The sequence below is a fragment of the Elephantulus edwardii genome, unplaced genomic scaffold (genome assembly GCF_000299155.1).
Source record: "Elephantulus edwardii isolate Elephantulus edwardi_28Jun2011 unplaced genomic scaffold, EleEdw1.0 scaffold00056, whole genome shotgun sequence".
NCBI classification, from domain to species: domain Eukaryota; kingdom Metazoa; phylum Chordata; class Mammalia; order Macroscelidea; family Macroscelididae; genus Elephantulus; species Elephantulus edwardii.
In genome coordinates, this window is record NW_006399806.1 from 8,194,607 (window position 1) to 8,211,429 (window position 16,823).

General features: G+C 37.1%; 1 protein-coding gene across 1 annotated transcript in view; it reads right to left on the reverse strand.

Annotated features, from left to right (window-relative positions):
* Positions 1-16,823, reverse strand: part of LOC102875649 (chromosome unknown open reading frame, human C11orf70) — a 78,767-nt gene that overhangs the window by 6,411 nt on the left and 55,533 nt on the right. Inside the window, exon 5 of the mRNA XM_006887319.1 lies at positions 9,627-9,799. Coding sequence (XP_006887381.1) covers positions 9,627-9,799 — 173 coding nt within the window. The remainder of the gene's footprint in view (positions 1-9,626; positions 9,800-16,823) is intronic.

The window sequence follows — 16,823 nt, forward strand, 5'->3', positions numbered from 1 at the left end:
CGGGGAAGAAGAACAAACTGGGGAGGAGGGTGGAGAGAATGGTGCGGCAATGAAGGAGGGAAAGCCCAGAATCCCTGTGAATGTTCATTGAAACTAATAAAATTTAATAATAATTAAAAAAAATTGGGAAGGGTGTGTGTCAAGGATATGTCCTATCTCCATATCTTTTCAAATCTATATGCAGAACATATTATCTGGAAGGCTGGGCTCTATGAGGAGAAAGAAATGTGGCATCAGGATTGGAGGAAGACACTGCCCTATCTTGAGCAAATCTCTCTGTCTCTGACACACCTGCCTCATTGCCACAGTCATTGTGTCACTCCATCTCATGCAGTGTCTTCCTCTCCTGCACTGTCCCTCCACACCTTCAAGCACGATGTTCTTTTCCAAGGACTAGTGCCTTCTGGCAACATGCCCAAGTATGTGAGATGGAGCTTCAAAATCTTTGCCTCCAAGGAACAGCTTGGTTTCCCCTCTCCAGGGCAGATCTGTTTGTTTTCTTGGTAGTCCACAGTATGTTCAATACTCTTCACCAACACCACAACTCAAAGTCATCAATTCTTCTGTCATTCTTAGTCATTGTCCAGCGCTCAGATACATTGCAAATAGTTGTAAAGTCCATGATTGGATCAGGCATATCTTAGCCTTTAGACTGACAATATTGCTTGTTAGCACTCTGGAGAGGTTCTTGACAGCAGCCTTTTTCAATGCAACTTACCTTTTCATTTCCTGACTGCTATGCCAACAATGTTGACTGTGGACCCAAACAAGATGAAATTGTTAACAATCTTAATTTCTTCCCCATCTCTTATGGTGGTGCCTTCTGGCCTGATGGTGACGTTGTGATATCTGCATGGTTGTTGGTGAGTGTTCCATCAATCCTGATGCCACATTGTTCTTCATAAAGTCTAGCCTCCCAAATGATTTGAAGAGGTATGGAAAGATGACCCTGACACACTCCTTTCTTTTGTTCTATCATTGTATATTTACGCATAATTGAGGTGAGACTTTCCCTAACATTGTTATTTTGATAACCTGAAGCTGTTCTGTAACTTTAGGGCTCTTATCCTCTCCTATTTATACAGTGAAGCCAGTGATAAATAGGAAGAAGCTCAATACTGGTTCCTCCTTCCAAAACCTCTAGGTCCTCCAGGGTCTACCAGACCAAAGTTGACTTTATCTTATGGTCTATGTTTCTACTAACATAAAAATTTCCACTCTTCACTGGACCATACTAAGAAGGATGCGTGCTATATGTTTTTATAATTCAGTCTGCTAAGATTAGTAGCAGACCAGTTATAAGAAGTGTCAATTCAATAGTGTCATAAATGCTTGACCTGCCTTATAAATCCATGATTTCTGACATCAGTAGCTCCTTTTCTTTTTTTTTTTCTTCTTCTCAGTTTCCTAGCTCCTCTACGTCCCTTTGGTCCAGTGATTTGCTAGAAGGTCTACCCAGACCCATCAGGGTAATGACTCATGTAACTATTGATACTGCAGGTGTGTTTTGGAGAAACTGATGAATGATGGGCGAGGACCATCGTCAGCTGTCAGTTGTGGTACAGCGGGGTGGTAGCTGTGGGTAATGCAGGTTGGTAGTGCAGAGACTAGTGAGAAGCTAGAAGCTATGTCCCAGATGAGTAAGTGTTTCCAAAAGAGAAAAGCACCTAGCACTGAGGTCCCTTGAGGTCCCAGCTTCTAATAGGGTGGGGCTTGTATCTCATCCTAATCCTCTCTCTTTAATACAATAGTTACTTTAGTATAAAAAAACCCCACCAGTGAATCTTGTGCCTAGGAAAGATAATTCTGAGTGATAAATCTTAGACACTAGGCTATAACTTTCAAAATCATTGTAATTTCCATCCTTTCCTCCTTCATAGGTATCATACAGTTATAGTCATATTCCCAGTTGTCATAGTTGTTTGAGGCATTAGTGTTCAATGCTCCAAACCTGTTTTTTGAGACGAAATTAGAGAACTGAACAGATTTCAAAGGGCAGGTCTTGAAGACAAAGCAAAATATTATAACAAAAAAAAAAAGGCAAAGAGCTGGAGTAAAAAGATCAAAAGGGAAGGACTTGTTGAGCATTTCTTAAATGAAGGAACTGAAGAACAAATTCAAGCAGTGAGTTTAATTCTTAAAGGTGCTGTAGGCAATATATTAAATGATCCAGGAAGCATCAAAGACAATGGAAGGAATAAAGAGAGGCACTGTACCAAAAAGAATTGGCTGACAGAGAATCTTTCCAAGAATAAAATATGACCAAGAACCAATGATAATAAAGGAGGAAGTTCAAGCTACTCTTAAAGGAATTGGCAAAAAATAAGGCCACATGAATTGATGGAATACCAAATGAGCTACTTCAACAAAAAGATGCAACCTTGGATATTCTCATCACGTTGTGCTAAGAAATCTGGAGGACAGCTACCTGGCCAACTGACTGGAAGAAATCTATATTTATTTCCATTCTCTAAAGGGTGATTTAATAGAATGTGGAAATTTGAACAACTCCACCAAAATCACACGCAAACAAAATCTTGATAAAGATTATCCAGTATAAAGCTAGAACAGTACATTAACAGAGAACTTCCAGAAATACAAGCTGGATTTAGAAAAAGCTGTGGCACTAGGGATACTACTGCTGATGTTAAATGGATCATGGCTGAAAGCAGAGAATACCAGAGGATGTCTATTTGTGTTTTATTGATGAGGCAAAAGCATTTGACTGTGTGGATCAAACCAATTGTGGCTAACCTTGAGAAGCATGGGAATTTCAGAACATTTGATTGAGCTCATGTGAAACCTATGTCTAGACCAGGAAACTGTGGTTCGAAAACAGCAAGGGAACAATGAGTGGTTTAAAATCAAGAAAGGAGTGTGTCAGGGATTCTTTTTCCATACATTTTCAATCTATATGCTGAACAGATTATTCAAGAGGTTGGATTTTATGAAGAAGAATAAGGCATCAATATTGGAGAAAGACTCATCAACAACCTGCATTAAGCAGATGACACACTCTTGCTCCCTGAAACGGAAGAGAGCTTGTAATGTTTGCTGCAGAATGTCGAAGACTGCATCCTTCAATAAAGATTGCATTTCAACATCAAGAGAAAACCACCAGGCAAAATAGGCAGTATCATGACAGATGAATTGACGTTGTTAATGATTTCATCTTACTTAGATCCACAGTCAACAGTCTTGGCATCAGCAGTCAGAAGATCAAAAGATTAGTTACTCTGGGAAAATTTGCTGTAAAAGATCTCTTCTCGTGTTAAAGAGCAATGATGGATGTCAGTTTAGAGATTAAGGTGAGCCTGATGGAGGCCATGGTCTTCTCAATAGCTTGTTATGCAACTGAGAGCTGGACAATGACTAAGGATGACAAAGATGGTGAGGCTAGCTCAGGATCTGGCAAGGTTCAGAGCAATTCAGAGCTATTGTTGATAGGGTTGTTATGAGTCATAGTTGACTCAAGGGGACATAACAACAACAGTTATCATGACAACCTCCATAGCACCTATCCTGTTTGCTATACTCAGATCCTTCATCATATCTTCTCTTCCTCCTTCACAACAAGGGTTGTATCCATAATTGTCACCTCCAGATTCTCTTCGATACTCATTATTCTAGAAAAAAAAATTGTCACTGAGTTCAAGTTGGTTCTGCATCACAGAGACCCTCCATCAGGTTACTGATGCTTTAAATCACTGCTTATCTTTCTCCCACAAAACTGCTTTTTTATTTGAACCGCTGGAGATGCACAGCCTTTGAATTAATGGTGCAAGGAAGTACATGACCAGAGTTCCCAATATCTACTATAGCCATCTCCAAATCCATAACCACTTCCATATCCATCAGATCTTCCTCTAAATTTGCTTCCTGGTCATCATCCAAAAATCTCCTCCACCATCTCATAAAACCTCTAAATTGAAGGTGCTTCCTCTGCCCTTCCTAGAACTTTGGACTTTGTGCATTTCTTATCTAAACAACAGAAGGCTTTCTTACTTTGCACTATGAACACTGGCAAAGTGAAATTCTGCAGTACAATTTTATTCACAAAATCATCGTATTAATCTGAAGAGAATAAGATTGATGCATGGGACCTTTTAAAGATGAAATTCTTGGGTGCATCAAAAACTTTCCAACAGAGTGAAAAGAAAACCTACTGGAAACAAACATTTGGTAATGCCATCTCAGACAAGAGTCTTATAACAAAAGTTTACAAAATACTCCTAGGCCTCCACAAGAAAAAGACTGATAACCCAATTACAAAATGGGCAAAAGAAAAGAATTTTCACAGAGGAAGATAGTAAAATGGCTAACAGACACATGAAGAAATGCTCCAAATCAATGGCAATAAGAAAGATGCAAATCAAAATCACAATGAGGAACCACCTTACTCCAGTAACAGTGGCAAAGTCGTTTTTTTTTAAAAAAACTTTATTTTAATGAATATTTACATAGATTTTCGGTTTCCATTCACTCATTGTTGCATTTAACAGGGCAGCAAGTAATAAATGTTGGAGAGGATGTGGTGAGATGGGAATTCTTATACATTATTGGTGGGATTGTAAAATGGTACAGCCATTCTGGAAGGCAGTTTAGCACTTCCTCAAAAAGCTGTACATAGAAATTCCATATGACTATTTGGAGTGTACTCTGAGAAAATGAGAACTGAGGCACAAACAGAGATTTATACATCAATGTTCATAGTAGTATTATTCACCATCATAAGAACATGGAAACAGCCCAAATGTCCAACCACAAACGAATGGACTGAGAATTTATGGTACATTCACTCAATGGAATATTATGCAGCACTCAGGAATAATGATTTGGTTAATTATTACCTACCTTGGGAGGGACTGAAGAGTATTATGCTGAGTGAACTAACTCAGTCCCACAAAGATAAATATTGTATAAAATTATTATTGTAGAATGAGTATGAGGATCAAGAGGGGTGGTAGAGGGTAGAAGCAGAGGGATGAGGATGTGCAGGGGGAGGGGAGAATTAATAATAGGGTTGCACAGTTTGATAGGTGGAGGAGTGAGGGAAATTGAAACAATTTGTTCTTGGAAAAAATGTACTTGAATTATGTAAATAAACTAGTAGAAAATGAAAAAAAATCACATTAAATGTAACAAAGTCAAAGTCTCTTTTCTTCTATTTTGCCCCAGACTTTATACAAGGCTATAAATTTTTAAGGAAAGAGATTGTCTTATATTTCTTCTTCACATAAGTTAATGAGTTTGATTCACTGACTTTTACAATGGATGGCACTGTAATTACTGTGTCCTTATGGCTCCTTCAGACTAAGATTAAATTTTTGAATCTCAATTTTCTTATATGTAAATTTGGCATAATAGGATTCTGTTTAAGATTACATAAGAATGACGTGTGAATATATATAAAAAGAATCTGCTGTGTTACATATTGCTTCCCTGGTGGTATAGCAAGGGAGCTTTGATGGTCTAGTGGCAAGAAGCTGCACGGCAATCCTGAAGCCACAAGGTTCGAGGCCACCAGCTGCTCTGTAGGAAATGGACAGGCAATCTCCTCCCATGTGATTAACTGCTTCTGAAAACCTGCCGGAGGGTCAGCTATGGGTTGGCTCCAACTCAGTGGTACACAACAACCCTGGTGGTGTTGGCAGCCGCACTGCTAATCAAATGGTTAGAAGTTTCAATCGACCTGCATAGTGAATACAATTAATCATACTGAATCTTACTTGCAAAATAGGTGAAATGGCAAATGCTTTGTTCTATATATCACACCACAATAGACATTTAAATAATAACTCTGGAAAAAACTCTCTGAAGCATATTTATGGGGTACAGGAGTAAGTTAAATAGCAAGCCAATTGAATTTTAAGTCACCTGGATTTTATTCCTAGAGGTACTAAATCTAGTTAAGAGTATTTTAAATATAATTTCTCTTTCCATACACTTCGCCAACACAATTCAAAGGCTTTGGTTCTTCTTCTGTCATCCATATTCATTGTCCAACTTTCAGATGCATAAGAAGCAATTGAAAAGATCTCTGTTTGGATCAGTTGCATCTTAGTCTTGAAACTGACACCCTTGCTTTTAAGTACTTTTAATAGGTACAGACAGCAGATAGTCTTAACATCACACATCTTTTAATTTCTTGACTACTACTACTGTGGGTTTCGAGTGAAATGATGTTGTTGAAGATGCCATTTTCCCCCCCACTTATCATGATGTTGCCTACTAGTCCAATGGTAAGGATTTTTGTTTTTGCAATGTTGACATGTGACTCATTTGAAGGCTATATTCTTTGACTTTTTTTTTTTGCAGCAAGTGTTTCAAGTCCTCTTCTCTTTTAGCAAGCAAGACTGTAATATCTATATATTATATATATCATTATATATATAATATATAATGTATATTATATATATAGATGTATATATATATAAAATATATATAATAATGCACATTGTTGATGAGTCTCCCTCCAATCCTGATGCCACCTTACTTTACATAAAGTTGAGCTTTGTGAATGATTTGTTTATCATACAGACTGAACAGTTTGGAGAAAGGTTATGACCCTGATGCAATTTTCCTGATTTTAAACCAAAGCAGTGTTCCCTTGTTCTGTTTGGATAACAGCTTCTTGGTCTATGTGTAGGTTTTGTGTGAACACAAAAAATCAGTGTTCTGGGATTTCCATTCATCCCAATATTAGCAATAATTTATGATAATCTACACAGTCAAATGTCTTTGCATAGTCAATAAAACACAAATAGACATTTTCCTGCAATTCTGTTTCAGCCAACATCCACCTGACATCAGCAAAGAAATCCCTCTGCCTGACATCAGCAGTGAAATCCCTCTGCCAAGGCCTCTTCTGAGTCCAGCTAGATAGAATTTCTCGCAGTTCCCTAGTGATGTACTGCTCCAGTCATTTTAAAATAATCTAAAGCAAGATTTTACTTGCATATGATAGTAGTGATACTATTCAATAATTTCTACATTCTGATGGATCACCTTTATTTGGAAAGGGAACAAATATAGATCTCTTCTAGTCAGTTGGCCAGGTAGCTGTCTTCTAAATTTCTTGATATAGACTAGTAAACATGCCCAGGGCTACATCTGTTTATTGAAACATGTTGATTGCTACTCTATCAATTTCTGGGGCCTTTTTTTTTTTTTGCTAATGCTTTCAATACTTTGGGCATGTTGCAAGGAGGGACTGGTCCTTGGAGAGGGACATCATGTTTGGCAGAGTAGAGGAGCGGCGAAGGAGAGGAAGACCTTCGATGAGATGGATCGATTCTGTGACTGGAGTGGTGGGAATGAGTGCGTTTGAGACGGCTAGGTTGGCAGAGGATAGAACAGCGTTTAGAGCTCTTGTATATAGGGTTGCTGAGTCTCAAGCAACTCGATGGCACATAACAATAACAACAACAATGCTGTCAATACTATTATAATTAAATGTGGAAAAAAGCTGGAGTTAGAAAATCAAAAGGGAAGGAAATGCTTGGCATAGCTCAAGCTAAAAGAACTTAAAAACAAATTCAAGCCTTGAGTTGCAATGCTGAAGGGTCTATGGGCAAAATTTTGAATGATGCAGGGAGCATCAAAAGAAGATGGAAAAGAGTACACAGAATCACTGTACTAAAAAGAAATGATGGACATTGAATCATATCATAAAGTAGCATATGATCAAGAACCAATGATAATGAAGGAAAAAGTTCAAGTTGCACTAAAGGCAATACTAAAAAATAAGGCTTCAGGAATTTATGGCATACCAAGTGACATGTTTTAAGATTAGTTTGTGGGTTTTGGGTTTTTTGGTTTTGTTTTTTACATATGGTAGATTACATGGTGCTTTTACCAAAATTACTGGCTGAAATCCATTGTTGCTTTTTATTGTTTATTCTGAGCTAGCTTTCAAATGGCAGTCAGCCAGAATATGTTAGAAAGAGTGTGGGCTTCTCTTAAACTCCCTCCTTCCGTAGCTTGATCCTGTGAAAGACAAGATGCTCTTCCATTTTAAAAATATTCCTAGATTTACAAGACCTCAACTGGGTCAAACTTTAATAAAACCGTGCTCACAGGACTTTCAAACTATCTGGTATCTGTTCAAGTACGGTTTTGTAATTTTGTTGTTGTTGTTGATTGACTTCGGGTCAAGCACAACTCATAGCGACCCTATAAAGAAGAGTCCTGAACTCCTCTACAGCTATCGACATTTATCAAATTTGTAATTATAGCCAATTAAACTTTTTTCTTTTAAGTTTCTGGATTTTCTTTATTTAAACTCTATGAAGGATTACTGTCACCAGAGTACTTTTATGAATGCTTATAATGTGCTGCCCAGTCTGGATAATTCTGTAACTTCAGCTAAAATCATTACCTTAATTTTAACAGAGAGTGTAATTTGCTTTTTGATATACCCAAATACTTAGGATGTTCTTTTTCTTATTTCCTTCTTTGCCAAGGAATATATTTTCTTTCTCCATGAAAAATACAACTGGTTAACATTCACTTTAGTACAAAAAAAAGGGGTTTCTAAAGTTTTCTCTTTCTTTAATCCTTAAAAAGAACAGGGAGGGAAAAAAGGGGGGAAAATCCTCCAAAACTCCAACACTTCCAAGAGAATATTTAAAACAAGCTACATAAATTTGGGATTCGTATTTTTTAATTTTTTCAGTAACCATGATGGTGCTGCTACTTAAAGACTGATAATTTAAATCTGTCAGCCACTCCATGGGAGAGAGATGAAGCAGTTTCCTTCTGTAAAGACTGACAACCTTGGAAACCCTGTGGGGCAGTTTGGTTCTGTCCTGTAGGTTTGCTGTGAACTGGAATTTCCTTGATTGGATAGTAATACATTTGGAGGGTGCGTGTGTGTGTGTGTTACATATATGTGTATAGTTATATATAAGTAAACATATGTGGAGAAGGTTAAACCAGGAAGGCAAAGATTCTGAAACTTCATCTGACATACTTTGGACATATTACAAGGAGGAATCAGTCCTTGGAGGAGGATGTCATGCTTGAGAGGGTGGAGGGACAGCACAGGAGAGGAAGACCTTCTATGAGGTGGTTTGATTCAGTGACTGGGTAATAGGGGTAGGTGTGTCAGAGAGCAGTGAGATTGGAACAGGATAGGGCAGGGTTTAGGGCTGTTGTACATAGGGTCGAGATGAGTCACAGGCAACTTGACAGCATATAACAACAACAACAACATGTGTATATTTATATACTTCATTATATTTTTATTCATTAATTTTTACTTTTTATCAAGCAAATGTCCTGAATGTTTTCTTGAATTTCAAAGGAGGCCGGGATTAAATAAAAAGAGAGAAAAAAGATGCTTGAAATATGTCAGTTATTAATAAGGATAGAGAAGACGACAAATGAAGAAATAAGGAAAAGAAGCATATGAGGAACAAATGAACTGGGGACTCAGGTGACCTGAGAAATTTAGATACTACCAAACTTGGGAGGGAAAAGATGAGATCACCATGGAAATGCTATTTTTATGTACTTTGGTTATAACCATGAATAAAAACAGACATAGCTTTATCCCACCAGTTAAACAAGTTATATACTCACTTATTTAGAGACTTACATATTGTGTGATCTAACAACATTACCTCACCAGATCCTTATAGATAAGTTTTGTTGTCTCCAGATATGGATTAAGCACATCTTCATACTGACACAGGGCTCCACCAAGGCAAAGATGTTTGAAAAGACGGAATAGGAATTCATCTCTATCTGGTTGGCTGAATATTTCATATTTTTCTGAGTCTTCCATTAGCAAAACCTATGTAAAACGATAAATTTATTCTAATGTAACATAATTTGAAGTTCTAATATATGTTTTCAAAAGTTTTCCACTTATATACTTAAAATCAAATTGTAGGGGGTGCAGGTGAAATCTTTAATATTTATAGCAGGCAAAGAATTATATTGCATGGCCATCAGGAATGTGTAATTCAATGGAACAGTAATATATGCTCCATTTTAGGCTGCTGTAATTTTTCATCCAATTAGTTTTTCATAGTATCCACAACATCTTTATCACAATAGAGTTTACCTCAAATGATAAGAGTTTAGCAAACTAAAAAAAAAGGTTTCCATTTTAGCAACAGTACTCCCAACTTTTTTCATATACCATTAATAAATCTGTTTACCCAATCCTAAAGCTAGTCACGCTCCAGTCATACAATAAAAATTATCTTTTTGACTTAAAGTTTTAAAATATGGGAGCTCTGGTGGCCTAGTGGTAAGAAGTTGTGCTGCAATTCTTAAAAGTTTTAAAAAATATATAACTATTGTCTTTATAAATGTCTTATTAAACAGTTGGTATTTCTAGAATTGTCGTGACTACCTTTTTATTACTCTCAATAGACGGCAGCAGAGGACATTAGAGCCTTCTGGAATGTTGTGGCTGAAATGAAATCCATATGTGGGAAGGGGTTTTTTGTTTTTGTTGTTTTGTAGCTGTAGATCTGATGAAGGTTTTACGTTTGTAAGCCTGGCAGTTTTTTTCCTCCTATATTTTCTGATTCTCCCTACAGTCAGTCTGTTTCAGTCACCCTGGTGACCTCATCTCCATTTCAGATGGCAATTTTAATCACATGCAGAGGTTCTGAGGGCTCTTGTGTCCTTCTTAAACTCTCTTAGAAGTATTTTGATAAATAAACTTGAGAAATTAGAATGATATTGGAATTTATATTTATTTCGACTACATTTTATCATTAGGTGGCCTAGTGGTTAAAAGCTGTGCTGCAATCACAAAGGCAAGTGGGTTGAATCCACCAGCTGCTCCACTGAAGGGACGGGACTCTTTTGTGATTTATTGTCTCTGAAAATCTGGAGGGTCAACTATGGTATTGGTTCTGACTTAACAGCACAGCAACAACACTTCCTCCAAGACATAAGAAAGGTCAAAGACAACCCTAAAAAAAAAACCCCAAAAATGATTAGGTTATGGAGATCACCAGGGCAATGCTATTTTTATACACTTTGGTTGTAACTTGGCATGAAAACAGATAGAACTTAAACGCACAAAGGTTAAGCAAATCACTCATTTATCCAGAGACTTTAATATTGGGATCTAGGAGCATTATAATAAGTTAAGTTCATTTTAGGGAAGGTCAGATGAAGACTCTCAAAAAGATGGATTGACACAGTGACTATATATAACAAGGACTCTGAGCATATCAGGGGTGGTGAGGATGACACAGGATAGGGAAAGGTTCAGATCTGGTTTTCATGGGCTCACTATGAGTTGAAGTAAACTTTACGGCACCTAACAACTATCTCAGTTCTCCTCTACTTCTAATTTAGAATCTAATTTCTCTTTACACAGAGAAAATACAGATTTTTTTTCTTTTAAAGGTAGACTTGCCTGCAGACAGAATTTCCTAAGTTCTATCTGTCTTATTTATGACCATGAATAGCACCTCAATTAATAAAGATTTCTGACAGTTTTTCTGCTCCTTAGTTGGTTGGCTGCTTAGCTCTTATACTCTTTCACTCTGTGGCAAAAAATGAGAGTTTTAACATGTTTTATGAATGGTAAATATAAAATTAATAACAATAACTTGCAGCTGTAGGAAAACAAAAAGATTGTCCCTCGCCCATTTTATAGCAACACAGCTGTGCTGGCACACGGGGCAGTGCAGGTCCTATACCACACAGGGAGAAGGACAACCTCCTTAAGACTGCTGTGGTTCAGAAATTTCCTTAGTTAACTGTTGACTAAATCCAAGCTCATTGCCCTGAACTACATTACTACTTACAGCAACCCTGTATTCTGAACTGTTTGAGAGCAAAACAAACAGATCTATATGCGAATGGAAAGGAAGAAGAGCCGATATTTTTAAAACATGAAAAAGTTACCATTTTAAAATTCATTCAAAAAAGTTCTTTTCTTGTTATTTAACGTTTAAATATGCATTGCTTAAGCCATTCAAATGACAGACACAGCCCTGGATGTGTTACTACTCTATGCCAAGAAATTGGAGGAGAGCTGCCTGGCTGACCAACTAGAAGAGATCCATATTTGTTCTCATTCTCAAGAAAGATGGTAGAGCAGAATGTGGAAATTATTTAACAGTAACATTAATATCACATGCAAGCAAAAAACTGCTGAAGATCATTAAAAAACATAGCTATAACAGGGCCAAAGTAATTTAGAAAATATAAAACTAAAACCAATAAATGAAGTAGGAAGAGAAAATAAATACATGGAAGAATATTTAAAACCATTTTTATTTTACATTGTTTGCATACAAAATTCATAAACATTTGTGCTTCACAGTTTACTTCATTCATACTGTTTCATACAATCATTCCCATACACTGTGTTCTATAAAATTAATTCCCATTGAATTATGTCCATTACCCCATCTTCTCAGGTCCCCACCAGATCTTTCCCATTCGTGTCTTTGTGTTTGTGTGTGGGGGGGTGTGTATTTGTCATTTCCTCCTTCCCCCCCCATTTCCTTTAACCCCTCCCTCCAATTCATCAAGCTGTGCAACCCTGTGATATCCCCCATGCCCATCCCCATGCTTCTGCTCCCATTCTTTCTCCCTGTTAGGACCCCCCATTTATGTTTTACTAATCGCCCTTCTATTTTCACAATAATGGTCTTACATGATATTTGTGCTTATGAGATTGAGTTTATTTACTCAGCATAATGCTCTCCAGTCTCTCCCAATGTAGTATTTTTTGAAATCGTTACTCCTGAGTGCTGCATAGTATTCCATCATAGAAATGTACCAAAATTTCTCAAACCATTCGATTTTGGTTGGATATTTGAGCTGTTTTTATATCCTTGCGATTGTGAATATCACTGTTACGAACATTGAAGTACAAACCTCTGTTTGTGTCTCAGTTCTAATTGTGTTGTCAGTTCTAATTGTGTTGAAGTATGTATATACCTAACAATGGAACAGCTGGGTCATGTTGAATTTCTATGTTCAGCTTTCTGAGGAAACATCAAACTGCCTTACATGGAAGGATTTTTAATAAACAAAAGCTATGCAAATAGTGCAAGACATTTATCCCTACCTTCCCTACAATGAAGGAAAAGGAGGGAAATATGAACGAGTTACAATATTTACTGTCTAATGGCAGGAAGTACATTTAATTAGAAAACTGATTAAATATTTTACTTCAATCTCTAAGGAAAGCTTAGACAAGGTAACTGATAAGTTGTGTTATGTTGTTGTTCTTATATGCCATCATTTTGACTATAACTCACAGCAATTTGATGAACAAAGGCTCTAAACTCTGCCCTGTCTGGAGCCAACTTCACCATGTTTAACACACCTAATTCCATTGTTACACACACTGTGCCAATTCATCTCATCAGTGTTTCACCATTCTTGCCTCCAAGGAGCACCTGTAGTTTCACTTTCTCCAAGACAGATCTGTCTGTTCTCTTAGTGGTCCATGGGATATTCAATATTCTTTTTCAGCATTATAACTCAAAGGCATTAATTATTCTTTTGTCATCCTTAGTCATTGTCCAGCTTTCCGATTCATAGCAAACAATGGAGAAGACCATGGCTTGGATCAGGAGCACTTTTGTCTTTAGATTGACCTTGTTTCTCTTTATCGCTCTGGAGAGGTCCTTGAGAGTAGATTTCCCCAACACGTCTTTTGATTTCCTGACTGCTGGTGACAAGGGTGTTTTGTGGATCCAAGTAAGATGAAATTGTTAACAACTTCAATCCTTTCTCCATTTCCCATGATAAATAATAGACTCGACAATGATGTTCATATACAGGTAGCTTAAAATCTTGAGCAAAGTCATGATTATAGTAAAGGTTAGGTAAAGTAAATAGTAAGGTACTTACTGGAAGTATTACATGTAACTCATGCATTTTCCTTCTTTTACTCTTTCCTTTTCTCTTCCTCCCCTTCTTCTCTCTTTCTTGTCTTTTATGTTAATGAAATGATTTGATATTGAAGTTCTAATTTACATACCTGGAAATCTGGCTTAATACAAGGAAGAATACAGCCTTAATAAATAGTTGTTACATTCCTTACATGAATACTACTCCATATGGAATTGTTTAAGCTATGAATATTTAAAAACCAATAATTTTTTTAAAAGTCAGCTCTTCTCCCTCTCCATTCACATACAGATCTGTTTGCTTTGCTCCCAAACAGTAAGTATATAGATTTGATATGAGTTGAGATGTATTTCACAGCAATATGTTTAGATTTAGTCAACAATTAATGAAGGAAATTTCTGAGCCACATCAATCATAAGGAGGCTGTCCTTCTCCTTGTGTAGTGTAGGAATTACACTACCACATGTGCCAGCAGAGCTGTGTTGCTATAAAATGAGATGGGATGGGGGTGCAACCCTTTTTGTGTTTTGCCTACAGTTGGATGTACTTGTTGTTAATTTTATATTTGTTTTAGAAAGCAAGCAAGTTAAAAATTCAATTTTTTCCCCTTTCCCCCCAAGCCTAACCCTATACAATTCTAATTTTTGCTACAGGGTGGAAAAGAACATGAGAACTAAGAATCCAAGCAAGGATTCTTAAGGAGAGGAAAACACTGAGTCAGAAAATTTCATGAATTGAGGTGCTATTCATGGTGATAAATAAGAGAGACAGCAGTTGGGCACTCTGTCTGATGGCAAGTCTTTTTATTTTTTTTAAAAAATAGCATTCTGTATTTTCTCAGTATAAAGAGAATAAATTCTAAATTAGAAGTAAAGACCTGGAAGCAAAGAAGTAGATCAGTGAGGGATGAGGAGAACTGAGATAGTTATTACTGTTAGGTATCACCAAGTTGACTTCAACTCATAGTGACACTATTAAAACCAGATCTGAATCTTTCCCTATTGAGCCCTTGGAGTAGTTGCTGTGTCAATCCATCTTTTTAAAGGTTTTCATCCGACTTCATAAGTCTTTTCCCAAAGACTTATCCCTTGTGACCACATGCTCAAAGTATGTGAAATGAAGTTTCACCATACCTGCCTCCAAGAAACACCATTTGCACTTCCTCCAAGACAGAATTGTTTTTACTTCTGGCAGTCCATGACGACAAAGTCCCCAAAACGACAATTCAAAGGTACAGATTCTTCTTCTGTCATTCTTATTCACTGTCCAACTTCCATACACATAGGAAGCAACTGAAAATATCATGGCTTAGAAGAAGTACATGTTCGTCTTTAAACTGATGTTCTTGCTCTTCAGATTTTTGGAGAGACCCTGACAGCTAATTTTCCCAATGCTAGGTGTCTTTCAGTTTCTTGATTGCTGTTGTCAAGGGTAGTGATTGTGGATCCAACTAAAATGAATTTACTGACCACTTGAATCTTCTCTCCTTCTAACATGATGATGAACTCTAATGGATTAAGTGTAAAAAAGAGTTGTGCTGCTGACCTAATGGCACATACTTCAAATCCACCAGTTGCTCCATGGGAAAAGATGGGCAATCTCTTCCTGAAAACTCCCTAGAGGGGTCAGCTAAGAGTCAGCTCTGACTCAACAGTACATTACAACATCATGATTTTTTTTTATAACAACATTATGAAGTTGCCTATTGATCCAGTAGTGACGATTTTCACTTTATCTTCTGCAGCAAATTTTTCAAGTCCTCTTCACTTTTAGCAAGCAAGGTTGTGTTATCTGCATAATGCATGCTGCATAACTGAGTCTTCCTTCAATCCTGATGTCACATTCTTTTTACAGTCCTGCCCCTTGAATGATTTGTTCCGCATACAGTTTTAATAAGTATGAAGAAAGGATAAGGATGCAAGCCTCATTCACTCTCCTGATTTTCAACCATCTAGTGTTACTTTATTCAGCTTCTTGGTCTGTGTAAAAGCTCAACAAGATCCAATTCACTTGACCACAATTAGGTCTGTTGGAATTCCTATTCTTCCCAATGTTATCCATAATTTTTTATGATCCACACAGTCAAAGGTCTTTACATAGTCAATAAAGCACAAGAAAACATCTTTCTGGCACCCTCTGCTTTCAGCTAAGATCTATCTGACATCAGCAATGATACTCTTTTGTGAGGGCAGCAATGAGATATTTTGAATATAATTAAAATAATGAAGTTCTCTGTTGATGTGCTGTTCCAGTCGTATTTTGATAATCTTCAGCAGAATCTTGCTTGCATGTGATATCAATGATACTATTTGATAATTTCCACACTCTGTTGGGTCACCTTTCTTTGGCATGGGAACAAATATAGATCTCTTTAAGTCAGGTGGCCAAGTGGTTGTTCTCCAGATTTCTTGGCACAACTTGGTGAGCACATCTAGGGCAGCATCTGTTAGTTGAAATACGTCAACTGGTATACCATCTATTCCCGGAGGGACTTTGCTTTTTGCTAATTCCTTCAAAGCAGCTTGAACTTCTTCCTTAAATATCACAGCTCTTGCTCATATGTTGATTCATGAAATTTTTCTGTGTCTGCCAATTCCTTTCATTACAGTGACTCTTTATACTCTTTCCATCTTATTTTAATACTTCCTGGATCATTTAATATTCGGCCTAAAGCATCCTTAATTATAGCAACTTAAGGTTTGAATTTGTTCTTCGGTTCCTTGAGCTTAAGAAATGCCAGAAATCCAGGCTGGGTTTAGAAGGGGTCATGGTACTAAAAGTATTGAAGATAATGTTAGATGGATCTTAGCTTAAAGTAGGGAGTACCAGAGGAATGTCTATCTGTGTTTCATTGATTATGCAAAGGCATTTGACTGTGTGGATCACAACAAACTGTGGTTGGCTCTGAGAAGAATGGGAATCCCAGAACACTTGATCATGCTAATGCAAAACCTATACTTGGACCAGGAGGCAGT